The sequence below is a fragment of the Spermophilus citellus genome (genome assembly GCF_964194105.1).
Source record: "Spermophilus citellus genome assembly, chromosome: 9".
Taxonomy (NCBI): Eukaryota; Metazoa; Chordata; class Mammalia; order Rodentia; family Sciuridae; genus Spermophilus; species Spermophilus citellus.
The window spans coordinates 9,877,814-9,897,920 of record NC_138191.1 but is presented as its reverse complement, the minus strand read 5'-3'; the positions used below and the strand labels follow the sequence as shown (position 1 = coordinate 9,897,920).

At 40.0% G+C, this 20,107-nt stretch overlaps 2 protein-coding genes across 2 annotated transcripts in view; both read right to left on the bottom strand.

The window, feature by feature from the left end:
- The window catches only part of LOC308655784 (interferon-activable protein 203-like), a 441,182-nt gene that overhangs the window by 398,056 nt on the left and 23,019 nt on the right, over positions 1-20,107 (bottom strand). The window lies entirely within an intron of this gene.
- LOC308655792 (olfactory receptor 10R2-like) lies at positions 17,533-18,474 on the bottom strand (the record flags this gene model as incomplete). Its single annotated transcript, XM_081306072.1, has 1 exon — positions 17,533-18,474. One exon carries the CDS (start codon positions 18,472-18,474, stop codon positions 17,533-17,535), a length of 942 nt encoding a protein of 313 aa, XP_081162198.1.

Genomic DNA, 20,107 nt, shown 5'->3' with positions numbered 1-20,107 from the left:
AGGCAGACCATGAGTAAGTTGCACTCCCATAGTAGAACAAAAGGACGTGAATTGTCTGCCAGTATAAGCAGGTCCATTGTCAGTCTTAAGGGACGTGGGCGCACCCCACGCCGCCCAGGCTTCCAGGCAATGAGTGATGACATTACGTGCCTTTTCTCCTGATAACGCAGAAGCATGCATAACTCCAGAGTACGTATCAACAGAAACATGGACATACTTGAGGTTACCAAAGTCAGGTATATGTGTCACATCCATTTGCCAGACAACCAGTGGCTTCAACCCCCGTGGGTTCACTCCATAAGTAGGGGGATGAAGAAATGTGACACAATGGGGACAGTGCAATACTATCTGCCGAGCATCTGCTCTAGAAATGGAAAAACGCCTGCGCAGTGTTAAAGCATTAACATGGAAATTTTGGTGAAACAATTTAGCCTCTTCTAAGGAGGAAGCCAAACAGATCAACTGACCTCGAGTGGCTGAGTCCGCACAGGCATTACCCTGTGATAATGGACCAGGGAGAGAGGTGTGAGCCCGGATGTGCATTGGATAAAAGGGAGCAGTGCGGCTACAGATAAGCTGTCGAAGCTGATTAAAGTAAGCAGATACATTACGGGCATCACTAATAGCTCCCACAGCCTCTAGGATTTTTAGTGCTTGCACCACATAGATGGAGTCCGAAATGAGATTAAAAGGAAAAGAACACTGTTTAAACACCTCAATAACAATTTGCAGTTCTACCCATTGTGGATTTCCAGGAGCAAATTGATGCTGGACAGGGGGAGAATCATTAATGACATAAGCTCCCATTCCAGACTTGGAACCATCAGTAAAAATATTAACAGCCCCCGGAATTGGACTGGATGAAGTTACTTTAGGGAAAATAATAGGATGTTCCTTAACAAAATGGAGTAACGGATGAGAAGGGTAATGATTATCAATATCCCCTTGAAACGAACAACATAGAATAGCCCAGTTATCTAGAGTAGCACACAAAACATTAAGTTGAGCTTTAGTATAGGGTATAATAAGAGAAGAAGGTGATTGTCCGAAAAATTGAATGCTTTGTTGAATCCCTTTAAGTGCTAATGCTGCAACAGCATCAGGATAATATTCTAAGGATTTTCCTGGGGATACATGTGGGTGTATCCATAGCAAAGGTCCATCTTGCCATAGTACTCCAGTAGGCTGCCGCATAGTGGCAAGCACACATAATTGAAAAGGTTTATCACTCTGGAGCCTGCATAAAGTGGCATGTTGTATAGCTTCTTCTACTGTCATAAGGGCCGCTCTAGCCTCTTTGGTGAGGCTACGAGGGGAAGTAAGATCTGGATCACCTTTAAGAGTAGCATACAAAGGCTGTAGTACAACATTAGAAATATGTAAATATCCTCGTATCCAATTAATATCTCCCAGCAGTTTCTGAAAATCATTTAGAGTTTGAAGATCCTGAGTTCGTATGGTGATTTTTTGTGGTTGTAATTTGTCATACCCAATTGTTGCTCCCAAATACTTAATAGAATCTCCTGTTTGAACCTTTTCAGGTGCTATATGCAGCCCACATTGTGCTAACAACTTCACGAGGTCGTCATAGGCCTCATGAACTGTTTGTTCTGATTTAGCAGCCAATAATACATCATCCATATAATGAATGATCTTGATGGAGGAGTACTTTTGTCTGAGGGGCACAAGTGTCTTCCCTACATACATCTGACACATTGTGGGACTATTAGCCATTCCCTGCGGCAACACTATCCACTCAAACCTTTGATCTGGTTCCTCGTGGTTACACGAGGGAAGGGTAAAGGCAAAACGCTGCGAGTCTTTAGGATGTAAAGGAATAGAAAAGAAACAGTCTTTAATGTCAATAACAATAATGTGCCAGCCTTGAGGAACAGAAGAGAGCAGAGGCAGCCCTCTCTGAATGGGCCCCATAGGTTGCATTTGAGCATTAACCGCTCGTAGATCATGCAGTAGGCGCCACTTCCCTGATTTTTTCCTAATGACAAATATGGGAGTATTCCATGGAGAAGTAGAGGGTTGGATGTGACCCAAGTCAAGTTGTTCTTTAACTAGAGCATGGGCTGCTGCCAGTTTAACCGAGGGAAGAGGCCACTGAGGCACCCAAACAGGCTCCTCGGTGAGCCATGTTATGGGTATTTGAGCCTCAGCGGCCCCTAGGAAAAACCCAGACCAAATCTGTCAAGCTTTTGATGACCTTGTACAGGATGCTTACGTCCCTGTAAATGTTTTCCTAGTCCTAAACCTGGCCTATACCCCATATTGTGCATAATTTGTTGGGACACTGGGGAATAGTCATTACTAAGAGTGAACCCCATGTCTTTCATCAGGTCACGGCCCCATAAAGAGATAGGTAAATTAAGTACATAAGGCTGAAAAGTACCATGATGTCCTTCCGGGTCCTTCCAGGAAAGATGTCTACAGCTAACCTGAGGAGCCTGGGCATATCCAAGTCCTCTCAGAGATTGATCAGAAGTCTGCACTGGCCATCCCTTAGACCAGTCCTTAAGTGCAATGATGCTACGATCTGCACCTGTATCAAGTAAGCCCACAATTGATTTACCTTCTATGCTTAATTCCAAAGTAGGGCGATTACTCATATCTAGTGACAAATAAGCACAATTCCCTCCGGTGGTACCAATCTCATTCCCTGTCCGTGACTTTGAGTCTGCAGGGAAATGATCATGTAAACTAGGCAAAACCAGTAATTGAGCAATCCGATCTCCTGGGGAGATGGACACAATGCCTTTTGGAGCTTCCACCATAACCTTTACTATCCCTACAGTATCAGGACTTATGACTCCAGGGAAAACATGAAGACCTTGCAAAATGGAAGATGCACGTCCAATTAGCAAACCTACAGTGCCAGGTGGTAGAGGCTCTTTGAACTCAGTTTCCACCAATTGGACTCCCATCTTAGGTGTTAACACGAGCCTGGAGGTGGAACAGAGGTCCAATCCCGCGGCACCTGTAGTGGCTCTCCGCGTTTCATGGGATGGCGTAGAGATGGCCATGTCTCGGGTTCGGGTGTGACATTCTCCACTGCCCCATATATTTGCGGGCCCTGGGGTCGGGGGCCCCGTCGGCCGTTTTTTGGCCCAGCTGAAATAAGCTGTCCATGGATGTCCCTCACTGATGTACACTCTTTTGCCCAATGCTTCCCCCTTTTGCACCTTGGACACAATCCCGGTGATCGAAGGCCAGTGGAAGGGCCACCGTGAGGAGGTCCAGTAAAATTGACATTTTTGGGACACTCACGTCTGATATGACCGGGTTGACCACAATGGAAGCATGTTCTGGCGGCAGGATTGCCCCCTTTTGCAATCCGAAGGACAGCAGCTGCAAGACCTGCATTAGTTAAAGGCCCTCCAATCTCTCTACACACTTTCATCCATACTTCTATGCCTTTGTTCTTATAAGGAGCGATTGCTGCTTTACATTCCTTGGTGCATTGCTCAAAGACCAATTGCTTAACAAGGGGCATGGCTCTATCAGGATCCCCAAAAATCTTTCCAGCAGCATCCACCATCCTTGCTACGAAATCTGAAAAGGGTTCTGTAGGGCCTTGTAAAATCTTGGTCAAATTACCAGACACTTCTCCTCTATTTGGAAGTGACTTCCATGCCCGAATGCAAATGTTATTAATTTGATCATATACCTCAGGAGGGAATCCTGTCTGTTGATTAGCAAATCTACCTTGCCCCAAAAGCATGTCCTTATCCCAATGAGGATGTCCTGCTGCATGGTTTTGGGCGGCCTGCTCTATTGCGCCCTCTAGCATAAATGCTCTCCAGTCCAAATACTTGCCCGGAGAAACACAAGCCCGAACAAGGCTAGCCCAATCAGAGGGAGTCATACAGAATCTAGACAGACTCTCCACCTGAGTTAATGTGAAGGCGGCATCCACCCCATAAGTGCGTACAGACTCTGCCAGGGTCTTCACAATTTTGAAATCTAAAGGCTCCGAAAATCTTCCCCTATTCTCATCCTGAAAAACTGGATAAGCAAGACCCATCTCAGCGTTAACAGCCCTCCATGTTTGAGCATGGAAAGCCCTCCCCGAAACACCCCCACCATACGGCGGCGGGTCCGGAGGATCACATTTCTTGAGCCCCGGTCTATCTTCGTTCCCTTCTCCAGCAGCTAAACTCCCTAGCTGGCGAGACAGCCTCCCAAGCTCCTCCTCCTCATCCTCCTCTTCTTCTGACCCGCTTCCACATGGGGGTGTGCGCAGCGCACTGAGATCTGGATACAAGCGTTTCCTCCCCTGCTTCTCGCTCCGCACGCTCCCATCCTCCTGAGATATCGCACTGCCTGCTGTCTCCGATTTCTCCTCATGTAACTTTTCTAAAACCTCCTGTCCTTTAGCAAGTGCGTCATGACATCTGCCATCTGTGAGGCAACTACGGACTATCTTCCAAAGGGGAATCACCCCACCCTCCAATATGCCCTGCTCACAAGCAAAGTCAAGATCCTTGCCCAATTTATCCCAACAAGGCATAGTAAGGCTGCCCGAATATGCAAACCACGGTGCAGCAACATCTACTTTCTGCAAAAATCTCTGTAAGATACTATGTTTCACTTTCAGGCCTTTGGAACGTAACAGGCCGTCTAGTGCCAGAAGAAGCGGGCTTGAAGATGTGACACCCATGACACAGCAACAGAACAGATACAGAGGACAAAACGAAAGTACACAGAAACAAAAGAAAAGTACACAGTGCAGCTGCAATAAAATATGAGGCTCTCTCTGTCTTTGTAGAGGAGCTGATTCCGCTTTGGTCGCGGGTCCCACTAACCGGGACTATCAGGTCCCGCCCACCGGGACTATCGTGTCCCACTCACCGGGACTGTCGGGTCCCACCCACGGGACTATGGGGTCCCACTTACCGGGACTGTTCAGTGCACCACCTCTGACGACTTGCAAGTTTTGATTTTCCCGGGTTTCGGCACCACTTGTCGCGACCCCCTTGCCCGCAAGGAAGACGCAACACCGGGAATCTTCTTACAGCTGTTTATTCAAGCTCTCGAGAGTTCTTCTAATCTCCCAGAAGCCCCTCCCAGCCCTAATAAAGTATCCAAACACCCAATGCGAAGCTGCCACGTGGAGCTTTCTCATAGGGTGTCAAAGAACCATGTGCCAACTCTCCCAAAGAAGGAGTTGTTTATCACAGACCACCACAAGGCCAGCGCCATCTTGTAATGGCGACCACAGTCCGCAGAAGCGGCTCGCCACAGATATTTATACTTTTTAAAAACTCCAGGGAGCCATTATTGCAACACTATTTTTGGAACAGTTCCATCTTTCTCACAATAAGCAAAAAAGGATGCAGAAAACATCAAGGATCCAAATCTCACAGGTCCAATAGGGGAAAAAGGAACAGGGGGAAAAAATTGGCATTGGCCATTAGTTGGTTGGTTTTCCAAGTTTCTGGCTATCTCTTTAGAAACTGAAGGCTGATGCAAACTAAGGAAAGAAAAGTGAATTTGGAAAATACTGCATTATGAAGGAGGTAGCACAAGGCTGTCTTTTCTGAGGTCTTTCTTAAAAATATATCTTATATTCATATGTTTATTACATATGTGTTACAAACAAATCTGATTTTAGAATATTTTAAAACACGTCTCATTGTTGGAATCCTGGGACTACATCAGGTGTTCAGTGATCAGGGGTTTTTCTTGTATAAAATTCATATTTAGATAATTAAATCACCATGCTAACATGAGTATTCTTTTTTTTTATTTGTTCTTATTAGTTATACATGACAGTAGAATGTATTTTGACATATTATACCTATATGGAGTATAACTTCCCATTCTTCTGGTTGTACATGATGTGGAGTTACATTGGTTGTATATTCATATATGCACAGAGGATAGTAACGTCCCATTCATTCTATTTTTCCTATTGCTATTCCCTTCCCCTTCCCTTTGTTTCTCAGGTCTTTCTTGCAAAGGTGAAACTTTTTTTCTTCCTTTGGCTTCACCAGGACAAATAAAGCCATGCTTTATCATTGCCAAAGAAGAAACAAGAGTTTTCCCTTTTAGTCTAGGTTTATAAGAAACCTGCAAATTCACTGCTGCACTAAGTTGAGTAGAATAGGATCACAGGAAGATGCACAGGGGAAAGAGTATTTTTTACTTTCAAAGCTAGAATAATGAAGAACAAACAGTAGAGTTTAGGTTTGGAGATTGCTCATGAAAGTTGTGGAGTATTTAGGTACAAGTCACAGAGGCGATACGCTGCTTTTTCCTAACCTTCTAGAAATGGAAAGATTACCTTCCAAGACTCTGTCTCAAGAGGAGGGAATGGAGTAAAGGATGATGGATAAAATATCCTAGATAGCTTGGCTATTGTTTCCAAGTATTCTTATTCTTTTCTGTAGGTCTCTGGTAGTCTGGCTCAACATAGATGAGAGGGGCTGTGAAGTTGGAGAAAGAAAAACTAAGTGCCTATTTATAGGTCTGTGCTAGTGTTTGCCTGCCCTGAATTTGAAATTAGGTTAAAAGTTAAGCTGTCTATTGCTGGAGTCATGCAACCATTTTTAGACCTTCAAGTTCCTAGAAATTGTTAATCTTCCTCTGCTCTGTCTTAAGGTTTCATGAGTGAGTCACAAGAGGACGGCAGGGAGAACTAAAGGCCCACAGCCACCAACTCTTCCTCCACTTGACTCTATTTGCTATCTGTCAGTGGCTCTTAGCGGCTGCCCTCAGAGCAGCAGAAATTGCCCAAATGACGCGATTCCTAAGTTTCTAATAAACTAGGTATGAAACATTCCATCTCAAGTATTCCAATATGGATCATGTATGCAAATAAAGTATAATATTTAGTTCTACATTCAGAGAAAGATATATACATTAAATTCTAGCTCAAAATGTTTAGCATTTTCTTTTTAGATGTTATCCATTATCTCCAATGGCTTCAACCCCCAGCCATCAATCAGTTCCATACTACTGTGAAAGTGACTTTTTTTTTTTTTGGTTTTTCCATGTAACCAGGAACTCCTCCCAAATATATCATATGAAAACTATGAAGTGTAAGTTTCAGTTGTATTTTCTAGCAATTGCTACAGGAAATAAATTCTAATGTCATAAGCTACCATTTTTTTTTTTGGATTCTAGGAGATAAATGCTCTCAAGAATCTTAGAAAAAAAATCAGAAATATTGCATTGACTTATATGAGTTACACAAAGGTATCTGGTGATGTTAAGATATGTCCAGTGTTTCCTTGACCTACAGATTGCAGTTAATGGTCATTTCTCAAATCTCAAATCAATAATTCCACCAACAGTCCTATCTCACAGTTATACAGAGAATGATGGGCTCACCAGCTAAGGTAAAGGGCCGATATGGGCAAAAGGAAATTACTTCTCTTACACATTATTGCAATTCTTACACATTATTGCAATTATCTTGACTCTTTCAGACTATCCAATAATTTGGAGGTAGGCTGAATTTAATTTTCTTCCTAAAATACTTACAAAATTACATTTCCTACAATAATTTCCAAATGAATCAATGATTAAGAAAGATTAGGAAAAATTTAAATAAAATAATATTTTGTTAATGTTATAAAGTTAAACCAAGGAAAACAGGAATTAAAGAAAAACAGGAATAAGTCTTAGCAGTTCCCTAGTATACTAATAGTTTTGAAGATAATGACTACACACTGGAAAAGAACCACATTGTACTGCCGCAGTCTGGCTGGGCACAGAATCACGAGCCACTCAAGCAGGAACAAAACTTTATTTTTGAAAATGCCGCCCGGCAAGCAAGCCGGTCCACCCACGTGGTCTACCGGAACCTGGGCCCAGGACCTCCCCCGGAATTCCCTCCTACTATCCTTCTCCAACCAATGGGAACTCTCCAGGAGTCCCGTAACATGAGTCCAGTAGCAGGCCAAGGTGAACAGCAGGAGTCCAATTTCCATATGAATGTAAATCTTAACATAATCATATCATCTCAATGGCTAGCTGGCGTCACCTTACATCCAAAAGTGCCATGCATCATATTATTTGGTTGTGGCTCCTAGCATTGTACAAGGCACTTGAAGGCCTTTGAGTTACTATTAAAGCAGGCAGATTCTGGAATGTAGCCATGATAACAGTTTTAATCTGAATGAAAGTCATAATGAATCCTCTCTTTAAAAAGGTTAAAACATACAAAACCAGCAAATTTCAAATCAGGGAACAGAGTTCAAAGAAACCAGAGCTGGAGAAAATCCTGGAAATGAAAGAGCTAGAGAGAGAAAGGGAACAGAGAGACAAAGTTCCAATTCTATTTATTAGTTTGGCCAAATATCTGGCTGAACTGTGAACCACATATGGGTAGAATACGTACAAAGAAACCCAGAAGTATGAAATAGTTAAATAAACAAAAGAAATACCATCCAAGAAAACAAGATCTCAATTTGAGTCTGACCAAGTTCCTTGCCTGTTAAAACTGAAAAAGACTAATATTTGCCAAGTTAATATAACAGAATCTTTACATAACATTCACCAAGACCTGATAAAATCTCAAATTATTTCTTATAAGACTAACCATGACATATGGCCGATTCTAAATTAATGTGATAACTCAATGTAGAGTAGTAGATCATGATTTTTTAAAAATAATGATCACTGTGCCCACTAGTCCCCAGAGGTCCAAGGAGATCCCAGAGAGGAGGCCTTGGTTAAGCAAAAGTGAAGTTCTTGATTTATGTGAGAGAAAAGAATTTCAGCACAGGCTGGTCAGAAACACAGACAAAACATTCTTTAGGAAAGCAAAGGCATATCTTGGGGAGAATGTGTGCTATCTCAAGAGTGAGATGCTATGGGGGTCAAGCAAGGGATACACTTCCAAGGGAAAATGTGGGCAATCTACAGAGGAAGAGGCAGCAAACCCCTGGGTGTGGAGGGCTGATATTTACACAATAGCAGGGGCTGGCCTAGAGGTGGAGCTAGGGCAGAATTACACAATCTCACACGAGTTTTCCCTGTGCTTGTGTATTACCCTTGTGCTAGTTTTTGCAGTCAAGGGCATGGTCAAGGGGATGGGCCTAGGGAGTGGGCTGGGTTTCTCAGGAGTTAGAAGTGTTCATGGGTGTTTTCTGCATTGCAACGACAATTGGGTGCTTCTCTGAATACTCAGTCTATCTTACTTTATCCTGTATCCCCAAATTCCTATCTCACAGTTTTACAGAGAATGATGGGTTTACTAACTGCACCAGCAAAAGAAAATTACTTTTCTTACACGTGATTGCAATTCTTACTAAGTCTTGTTTTCTTCTGAACTTTTAATAAAGGAATTTTTATCCCTAAAAAAATCATAAATGATAATACTGTCAATAGAATTCTCTGCAGAAACCATGTAGCTGGAAGGAAGTAAGAGGATATATTTTCCAGGTGCTAAAAGTAAAAGAATAAAAAAGTCAACCAGAAAGGTGGAAAACAAAAAGTACACCCTGCGTGATTTTGTTGAACGAAGTTTGGGTGACTAAAAGCAAATCACTAGTTCCTGGGACTTGGGGTGGTAGAGGAGAATAATTGGGAATGAGCATGAGGAATTTTTTGAGTGACAGAAATACTCTGAATCTTGATCATAGTGGTGGTTACACGTAGGCCCATACTTGTCATTATGACACCTCCTGTTACAGGTGACAAGTTCTGCTCCCTCAAATGTTGAAGTTTGAACATTAGAGAAGCATGCGGAGGCAAGCGTATAAAGCAGGGTTTATTTAGAAAGGGGTAACATAGGCTTCCCCCCGGAGAGAGAAGGGGGCCATGGTTAGTATCCTGATATCCCTAGAAGCGAGGTGTTCTGCCCTAGGCGTCCTTGGTTTTCCTGCCCTCTTCCCCTTACCTTTCTCTTTCCTGCAGACATGACTAGGCCCAGGACTAGGCCTGGGAATGCTCAGTGGGAGGGTCAAAAGGTAGGTAACAGGTGGGCTGAAGGGGGAAGGGCAGACTGGAGCAGCCCAGCACACATATTAACCACCTTACAGCTCCGTGTAGGGAGGGGAAATTCTGGGCCAGGTTACTTTAGCAGCAGGTTGGAGCAGGGGCAGGTCCTTGATAAGGGAGCAGGAAGGGCTCTGAAGGAATTAACATTTCAGTCCCTCAGGGGACAGTCTCTCCAACTTGCTAGGACTCACTCAAAATTGGCCTGACTGGATCTGACCTGACTCGGTGGTTTACTTATCTATACTGACTGCCTGCCTAATTCTGGCTTCAAAATCATGTCAAATCATGTACTTAAAATGGATGCCTTTTATTGCATGTGACTCATGTCTAAATACATCTGCTTAAAAGATGAAACAAGCAATCATAAACACACCATAAGGAAGAGCTAATGCTAGGGAATATCTCTTTAAACTTGGCTTAGGAAAATGTTTCTGAGGGAGGACAGATAATAGAGTTATATATAGATATGTGTGTGTGTGTGTATGTATATATACATACACACATAGATATACACATAGATATTGACAGCTATGCATACATGTAGTTAAACATATACACATATATATTTATATATGCATTCTAAATAAAAGAAAATTATAAGTTTAATCTAATCAATATAAAAAAAGCTCACTCATATTAAAGGACACTATTGATCCCAGCACTCAGGAGGTTAAGGCAAGATGATAAGTTAATGAACAGCCTGGGAAACAGAGAGACCCCATTTCCAAAAACGAAAGAAAGAAAGTAAGAAAGAAAGAAGAAAGAAAGAAAGAAAGAAAGAAAGAAAGAAAGAAAGAAAGAAAGAAAGAAAGACACTTGAGAAGACATAATTATGAAGACATGTACTTGGAGAGAATTTTGTTTGTTTATGAGCATTCAATTTAGTAAATATAAATTACTAAATGCAATAATTTAAAAACAATTTATTAAAATGGGCAGAACCAAGACAATTTCCTAAGAAAACATAGAAAGAGCCAATAGGCAAATGAAAAACTTGTTCAACATAATTAGAAAAAAAAGTGTAATACAAAATAAAACTAAATGAGATACTACTACTATATACCCCTCTATAATGATTAATATGTTAAAAATACACAACAAAACTACCAGGACTGAAACTTTAAGAGTCTGTGAAACAACTTGTAGGAGTGACAATTTGCACCCAATCTGGAAAACACTTTGGGTCATAAGGTAGTTAGTTTATATAATACGTAGCTACTTTATGACCCACAATGTTACTTCTAGACACATAACAGATAAGAATGAAAATAAATGTTTGTAAAAGACTTGTTCAAAACACATTTCTAGCGGGTTTGTTCATAAAAGCCAACAGGTAGCAGCAAGCAAAATACCCCTCAGCAGGTAAATGAATAATAACAGTTTTGCATATTCATTCATGGCAATAATATGCAGCAATAAGAAGAACAATCTATGCACAGTAAAATGGAGGATTTCTGTTGGAATTATATTTTGTGAAGGAAGTTAGACACACCAGAACACATACTGCATTATAGCCTATGAATTTAGTTAAATGAATGCAAATTCAACTACATTGATAAAGATTAATATTGTGTGTTTTCTAAGTAAGAAGTCAACTGGAAAGTATCATGAAATAATTTTTGGAGGGTGACAGAAATATTGCATATCTTGATTGGTATTGTAGCTGAGTGGGTATATTTATTTGTGAAACTTCAAAAACTTATATTTAAAATAATTTAATTTTGTGATCATTTCTAGCAATTAGAGAAATGCAAATTAAAAGTACTCTAAGATTTCTTGTCACTCCAGTTAGAATGGCAGTTATCAAAAATACAAGCAATAGTAAGTGTTGGCGAGGATGGGGGGGGAAGGCACACTCAAACATTGTTGCTGGAACTGCAAATTGGTGCAACCATTATGGAAAACAGTATGGAGATTCCTTAGAAAATTTGGGATGGAACCACCATTCAACCCAGCTATCCCTTTCCTTAGTTACCCAAAGGACTTAAAATCAGCATACTATAGTGACACAGCCACATCAATGTTTATAGCAGCTCAATTCACAATAGCTCAACTATGGAACCAACCTAGATGTCCTTCGATAGATGAATGGATAAAGAAAATGTGGCACGTTTATATAATGGAATATTACTCAGCCTTAAAGAAGAATGAAATCATGATATTTGCAGGTATATGAATGGAACTAGAGAATACCATGCCAAGTGAAATAAGACAATCCCCCCAAACCAAAGGCCAAATGATTTCTCCCTTAAGTGGATATTGATCTATAGTGTGTGTCGGGGGTGTGGGTAGGAAGAATGAAGGAACTTTGGATTGTGCAGAGGGGAGTTAGGAAAGGGATTGGGCTGTGGGAATGGGAAGGGCAGTAGAATGAGACAGACATTATTACCCTATATACATGTATGGTTTCCCTCCTAGAGTGATTCTGCACCATGTACAGCCAGAGGAATGAGAAGCTGTGCTCCATTTGTGTACAATGTGTCAAAATACCCTCTACTGTCATGTATAACTAATTAGAACAAATTATAAAATTTAAAGTAAGAAAATAAGATAAGGAGAGAAGTGAATGCAAAAGGCAAATTGTAAATCTCCCATGGCCATATTTAAAAAAAAAAATTCTGATCAAGAAACTGTACTCAAAAACTCAAAATATAGTATTAAAGTTGTGAAAAGGAAAGGGGAGGAGAAGACTATGTTTTGATGGTCTTAGTATAACGTGCACAGCAAGAACAACAAAATCAACAGTCAGGGGTGATAACTTAAAAATTAGTTTGCAGAATCCTACACCACATACGACCACAAGAATGGAATCCTAATTACAATAACTTATACTTAAAGTATGTATAGGATGACAAAATGCACTCTAATATCATGTATATCTAAAAAGAATTTTAAAAAATTAGATATGCCAACATTCAAAATGAGCCAAGTTGAGAAGCTCCACTCCCGGGTCAACATTCCCATAATAACACAAGAGGGAGCTCCATGGCTACAAATCCAGGTCCGTTTAATTCACAAACTGTCCTTCCCTTCTAACAGTAGAAAACCAATCTCATATAAGCATGCATTCTGAAAAAGATCACATACGTGTCTTCGTGAAGTTATTATAATATAATCAGTAGAATATTCCTAGAAAATCACTGTGTCGGTGTAGTGGAAACCTTGATGTACCCAGACACTCCTTTAGGCAAGGGGCCTTGTCACCCCTGTTTTCGGTAGTGTTTTCAGTCGGGAGACTTCCACATTTTACCAAATACATAGACACCTTGTCCAAAGTGAGCCCTTTTTCTGGAGAAAACTCTACCTACGCACAGACTCATGAGGTCCACAAAGCCTCAGCTATTCTTAAGGCATAGGCTGGGCCTACTCTGAATGGTTCTTCTAGATACACAGTTCTCTGTTGGCTCAGCCAAGCCTGGCCCTAGAAGTGCATTGGATTTGACTTCTCCCTCTGGTCAATATGCCCTGCTCCCTGCTTCCCACCGAATACAACCTGCAAGAGCCCAGAAGACATGAGAACAAAATGAAAGATGAACACTTGAAGCAAACATTTCAAAATGAGTGAAAATAAACTTAAAGTGATAGAAACTCTGAAATAATAGCAAAGATTGGAATTTAAAAGAATGATTAGAGAAAGAAATGTTTTAAAAGTGGAGGCTAGATCAGGAAGCAGAAATGAAAAGAAAATCGTTTCATAAATAAAGTCCAAACTTGGAAGAGCAGAATACTGAATAAATAGACTAGATAAGCCAATTAGAAAAAAAATGAGATATAAAGTGAAAAACAATTCTAAAAATAATACTAGAGAATGTTTTCTGTATGATTCTATTGTGATAATTTGTAATCATAAATGATGATTGGCATATCAGATGCCATGAAGTTGTTTATTTTGGGGAAAAGAGAGGGAGAAAAGGAAATGTTTGTGATGCTCTGTCTTTAGACCTATTCATTGTTCACTTTGTGATAATCCTTCCATGTGTCAATTATGATTTGCATGCTTTTCTGTGTGTTTGTGTTTTGATTAAAAAGGTATACATGAAATATTTTTATAGATTCAACATATTTTATATGAGGATAGTAATCATCTTATTTTCTACTCTGAATTTTCTGTATTTCTCCTGAGTTTATTTTTATTTCATGCTTATTCCTCTGTATTTCATGTTCAAGCCTTTTTCAAACATCCAAGAACAGGTGAATGTTCAAATATATTCAAGACCATGGCACATAAAAAGCTTGTTTGAAGTTCTTTGTACATGAGAAATGCTTGTGTAGAAGAGTTAGGCAAAACCATGCTATTTATCTCCCGGAGGTAACCCTTAACCCCCATTGCTTCTCTAGAAAAGGTGCTCCTGCTTTCTGGCTGAGGGGTTTATTCCAGGTGTCCATCTGGGCATGGGAAAGAGGCTGGGGATGCTGCATGCTCTGAGAGCACACGAACAAATGCTTAGTTTGTGGCTGAAGTAGCATTGACTTTTTCCTTGGCTTTGAATGTAGGCTCTCACGTGAGCCTCCATTCTGCCCTGTGTCTCTAGCCCCAAACTCCTCTGGTTTATTGTCATACAACTGAACCTCTAGTTTTACCCGGGCATGAATGAGACATAGAACAATGCCACTCCAGGGGCACTGCGATTTATTGTCACTCTATGGGATTTCTATTATCAGCTTGAGATGAGATTGGTGTAGAAGTTGAATGTAAATGGGAGGCAACCTTTTTGGAGGTGAATATTACTGAGATACACAGGTACACAATCATCGGACAAATCTGTCGGAATAGAAGACACAATAGTTCAATTTTTTCATTTTGCTGGAAGTTTGTTTTCACTTTCACTTGTTTTTATAATCAACAGATAGCATTGTATGTATCATGTACAATAGAATATTTTGAAGTATATATGCAATAGGGAATGATTAAATCCAGCGTACACATGACCTCACATAGTCATCATTTTGTGGCAAGAGCACTTAATATCCACTCTTTGGTATTGAGCAATTTGTTTTGTTTATTTTTGTTTTGTTATATTTTACCGAAGCATTGTTTTTTATAGGAAATGGGAAAAGAAAAACTGTGCCTTCACAGCGATTGTGTGAGATGCACGGATCAAGAAGCTGTGTTGCTTTATTCACATATTAAACCAATATTACTCTTCTCAGTGCCATCTGGGTGGCTCCGTTGTGAAGATGTGCACTGTGTTGTAAACTGGCCCACTTTTGTTTGGTGTCCCTCGCCCCTTTTTTAAAAAAAGTATTTTTTAGTTGTAGGTGGACACAATTTCTTTATTTATCTTTTTATCTGGTGCTGAGGGTCGAACCCAGAGCTCTCCCATGCTAGGGGAGTGCTCTACCACTGAGCCACAATACCAGCCCCAGGGTCCCCTTTTTGCAGGTGCATTTTCAGATGTCTCTTTTCTGTTAAGAACCCTGCCAATCATCCTTTTTTAAATTTTAAAAAATGTATACTTGTTTATCTCCCATGCGCCATCCTCCCCTTTTGAACTTCTTGAGTACTTTCATGTGTTTCTCGTGCCCTTACTATCATGTGAGTGTGTTTATGGGTAGAACATAGATGTTAACTCACAAAAGTTCTAGTTAGCATTTTAAAAAGAAGATGCTATAACATATTCACAAGTTGGTAATGGTAGAAATATAATGAAAAAGCTAATGAGCACAAGTGAAGGAAAATATTTTAATTCAGCACGATGAATCCCTGCATGTATTTTACATACGTGCCAAATAAATGATGTAATGTAACTAAAAGAATTTAATTAATAAAAACGAATCCATCACATAATTACATCCTTGGCACACATCCAAAAGTTTTAATCTAAGTGAAGTTTCTTTGCAAGGCATAATTAAAAAACAGCCAATAATAGAATTTGTTAAATTATAAAAATAGAACAATGTCAATCACATTGTCCCATTAACCCACGACAAAACTGGAAATAAATAGCAGAAGTTACATAAATACCAGCAAGAAAAATATTCATGATAAATTAACATTCCAGTCCTAGAAAGTATTTTGTTAATAAATGAGAATCAAGAAGCCTACAGGGAAAAAAATATAATGGAGGTGACCACCACTCTATTTATAGAGACAGGTAGTGCTGAGATACCTTTATTAACTACTGAGGAATAAAAATAAATAAAATGACTTACCTACCAATTAAAGCAAAGGAGACAAAAATAGGAATTGCGGTGATAATTTTTAAAACATAAGAAATACAACTTGCGATTTGTGTTCACACTTTACTTTGAAAACCTAACTACAATTAATTATTGGGGAGGATACAGTTTTACTACACCTGGAAAAAGAATTCACACAGGACAAGTGTGTTTCAGTTGCATTCGCCGTGTTTTAAAAAGAATATTGGTGAACTGCGGCCTCTCCTGAAGACTGTACCCTAGAGGGTGAGCTGTCTGAAATTCAGGATGTGGGTACAATAAGTGGCCCAGATTGTCACCACAACTATCTCAAATAGCCGTGGACCTGGATTATTACTCACTCTATGATATAATACAGAATCTATGAAAGTCCCAGAGGCGAATGTCAGCTGAGATGAGGGGAAATAAGAGCAGAGTACAGCAGGAATGGGCATTTTTGTGGAGTCGCTGATTTTTGGTCAGTGTTGCTGGTTTTCCTCCAAGATACTGATGAAGGGATTTCTACACAGGGGAGAGGTAGGAACAGACAAACACCCAAGTCTTTCCTTCTCTAGTGTTACCTAGTCCCATGATCTATTCGAGGCCTGGAAGCTCCCTTTCCTTAATGAATTCAGTGTGGCAGGTCATGCAGACATTTTCAGCCTGAGATGGGACAGGATGGTTGATCATTCTTATCCATTCGCTTCTGTGTTACAGAGAGGCTCAAAGGCCTAGTCAGAACAGGCAGCCTGAACTGACTGTTCAAAGAATCTGAATGAAATAGAATCCTCATGGAAATGAGCAAAGCCTTTCATATGAGTCTGACAGTCTATGCAGTTTTCTGTTTTACATATGCTTTTACATCATCTATTAGACACAAAATCCTTGTGAAACAGAAAAGGAAAATTCCATTTTCCTATTTTCCATGTACTAATATTTAGATGCAGAAGAATCATAGATGAGATCATGACGGAACCAATGTTTGATTCTTAACTCATCCACTTAACTGTAGGGTAATGTTGCTCTCTGCCACACCGTGCAACTAGACCAAAGCCGCCTTCAGGTCTGGAAATCTCATGTTAAACTGGACATAAACAAAGTCTAAAATTGGAGATTAAGATAAACAAGACAATTATAGGGCAAGAGATAATGATGGTTAAGACTTTTATGAAAGCTATAAATCTAAAGAAAAAAAGAGAGAGAGAATGACGGGTATTCTTTATTGCTGTATATGAAAAAGTATCTCCTTTGATCTTTACCTTAATGCTGAGAAGAAAAATTCCCTGATTTACATAGGAAAACACAAAAGTCCAAGATGTCAAAGAACTCATTCAATGCCATAGAGTTCAATGAGTAAACTAGATATTGTCATGACTTTAAAAATTAGTAACACACTTGATCCAAATGTGTGTGCACTGTTGAAAAGTGTTCTTATCATAGTTTCTTAAGAGAAAACCCAGTCTTTCCAATCACTTTCCGAATGGCTCGCTGCACATCTTTGTTCCGGAGGCTGTATACCATGGGGTTCAACAGTGGGGTGATAATAGTATAAGTCACCGTCACCAGCCTGTCTTTGCCAGATGTATATTTGGATGAAGGTCTCAAATAGACGAAGGAGGCACAGCCGTAGTGGACAATGACCACAATGAGATGGGAAGCGCAGGTGGAGAAGGCTTTGCGCTTGCCCTCAGCTGATGGGATCCTCAGGATGGTGCGAACAATGAAGCCGTAGGAGATGCAGATGAAGATCAAGGGTACGACCAGCACCAAGACCCCACAGATGAAGATGACCAGTTCATTGATGTAGGTGTCAGCACAGGCAAGACGGATGACGGGTGAAATATCACAAAAGTAGTGGTTGACCTTGTTGGAGCCACAGAAAGGGAGGATGAAAACCAAAGATGTCCCCACCAGAGATATCAGGAACCCGCTAACAATGCAAGTTGCGGCCAGTTGTCCACATACCCTCCAGCTCATGAGAATGGGGTAGTGCAAAGGCTGGCAGATGGCAGCATAGCGATCATAACCCATCACTCCCAGGAGCAGACAGTTGGTGACAGCAAAACCCAGGAAGAAGAACATCTGGGTGGCACAACTCAGGAAGGAGATTGTCCTCAGCACAGACAGCAGGTTGATAAGCATCTTGGGCAGGATGACAATTGTATAGAAGATCTCAGAGGTAGAAAGGATGCCTAAAAATAAGTACATGGGTGTGTGGAGGCTGCGATCCAAGAAGATGACGGAAATGATGGTCATGTTTCCACTCAAGATGATCAGGTAGAGACAGAGAAAGACAGCAAAGAGGACAAGCTGCAATTCCCCCAGGCTGGAGAAACCCAGCAGTAGGAACTCGGTGACAGAGGAGGAGTTATCCATGAAGAGTTGCTCCCATGCAATAAAACCAATATGATCAGGTCCAGAAACCTTTCAAATTGGGAATCAGAGAAATTTACCCTCAAAAAGTAGCTATGCCAGTCTTGTTTGAATGAGAGACAAACAGATATGGGGGGACATAAAAAAATTGTAAACCAGGAATTATTTGAGAATAATTATTCGAGAATAATTATACTCTCTTAAGAGAAACCCCAGATTTTCTAGTCAATTTCCAATGGCTAGCTATACCCTTTGTTCCAGAGACTATATACCATGGGGTTCAACAGTGGGCAGTGGGTATAATGTGTGTTTATATATATAAATTATACATAATTATACATACATATCACATATATGTGTGTGTGTGTATGCATGTGTGTATAAATATAGGAGCTCAAGCCATTATTTTTCTGCCAATGATTTTAGCCATAAATCTGGGGACAATGTTTATGTAAAATATGTAGTCATTGGCTCAAATGAAGCCAAGTCCCTTCCTTGGAGACTTATGAAAATTTCACCCAATTTTTTTAAATGAATTAATCCTCATAAAAGCCTTTATCTACATTACCATTTCAGAGGGTCAGACCTTTATCCTGATTTTTTGTACTTAAGTCAATATACAATAGCACTAACATCAGAGGATTTATACTCCAATACACACACACATCTCCTTTTAATGCATCCCTCACTTAGGGAAACATTCCATGGATCTACCTTTGTATTGTTTGTTTTTAAAGGAGAACAGTTCACATTCAGAAATAATTATCTACCCCATTTCTATGCAGTCATCCCCTTAAATTAATTTGCTAGCGTCTTAGAGCTGGCTTTATGATTGCACTATAAACTCTTATAAGATACTAGGCCTGATTTCTCCTTACAAAACACACTGCTAGAATAATTTAGTGCTTCATCAGCATTCACTGGTTGGCCGTTTAATGAATTAACCCTCATATACCTGAGATGGAGGGCCATCAGATTGTCATACCCAGGATCTGCCTCTATATTTCTAAGAAGAGAGTATAAGATACTTCCCCTAAGACCTCTGACACAGTTATCAAGGCTGGCATTAGCTTTTATAAATTTTAATCAAAATATTCTTTTCCTATTTCACTTCCTGCCCAAATGTGTCCCTATATCCTGTATCTCAATAAAATGTTTAAAAATATTCCTAGTCATTCAAGCTGTACATTTCAAAGAAATGTTTAAACTCACTATTTTTTTTTCATCCTTCACATCCGGTCTATTTAAAAAATACTTCTAAAATCCATTTTTTTTTCCAAAAAGAAATTAGCTCTTGCCTCAACTATTACAAGACCATTATGAATAGACCCCTTAGAATCTCTCTTGTCACTATGAACTCTTTTCTACAATACAGGAAGAATTATGCTTCTACAGGATAAATTGAATCATATTAACAAAACTAAATGACCCTCAATTATTTGTAAGATCTTCTAGGTCTTTCATATTCTTCCCAAATCTACCTTTCTACTCATAGCTGCAAGTGTGTATTCCTTTACATGCTCTTTAAGAAATTTTGAACAACCAAGCCATTTTTCATATTACTTCTAACACCTAGAAATATCCCATGCTTTATTTGTTGTTATTTTCATTCAATATAGTAGACTTCCTTCAATTT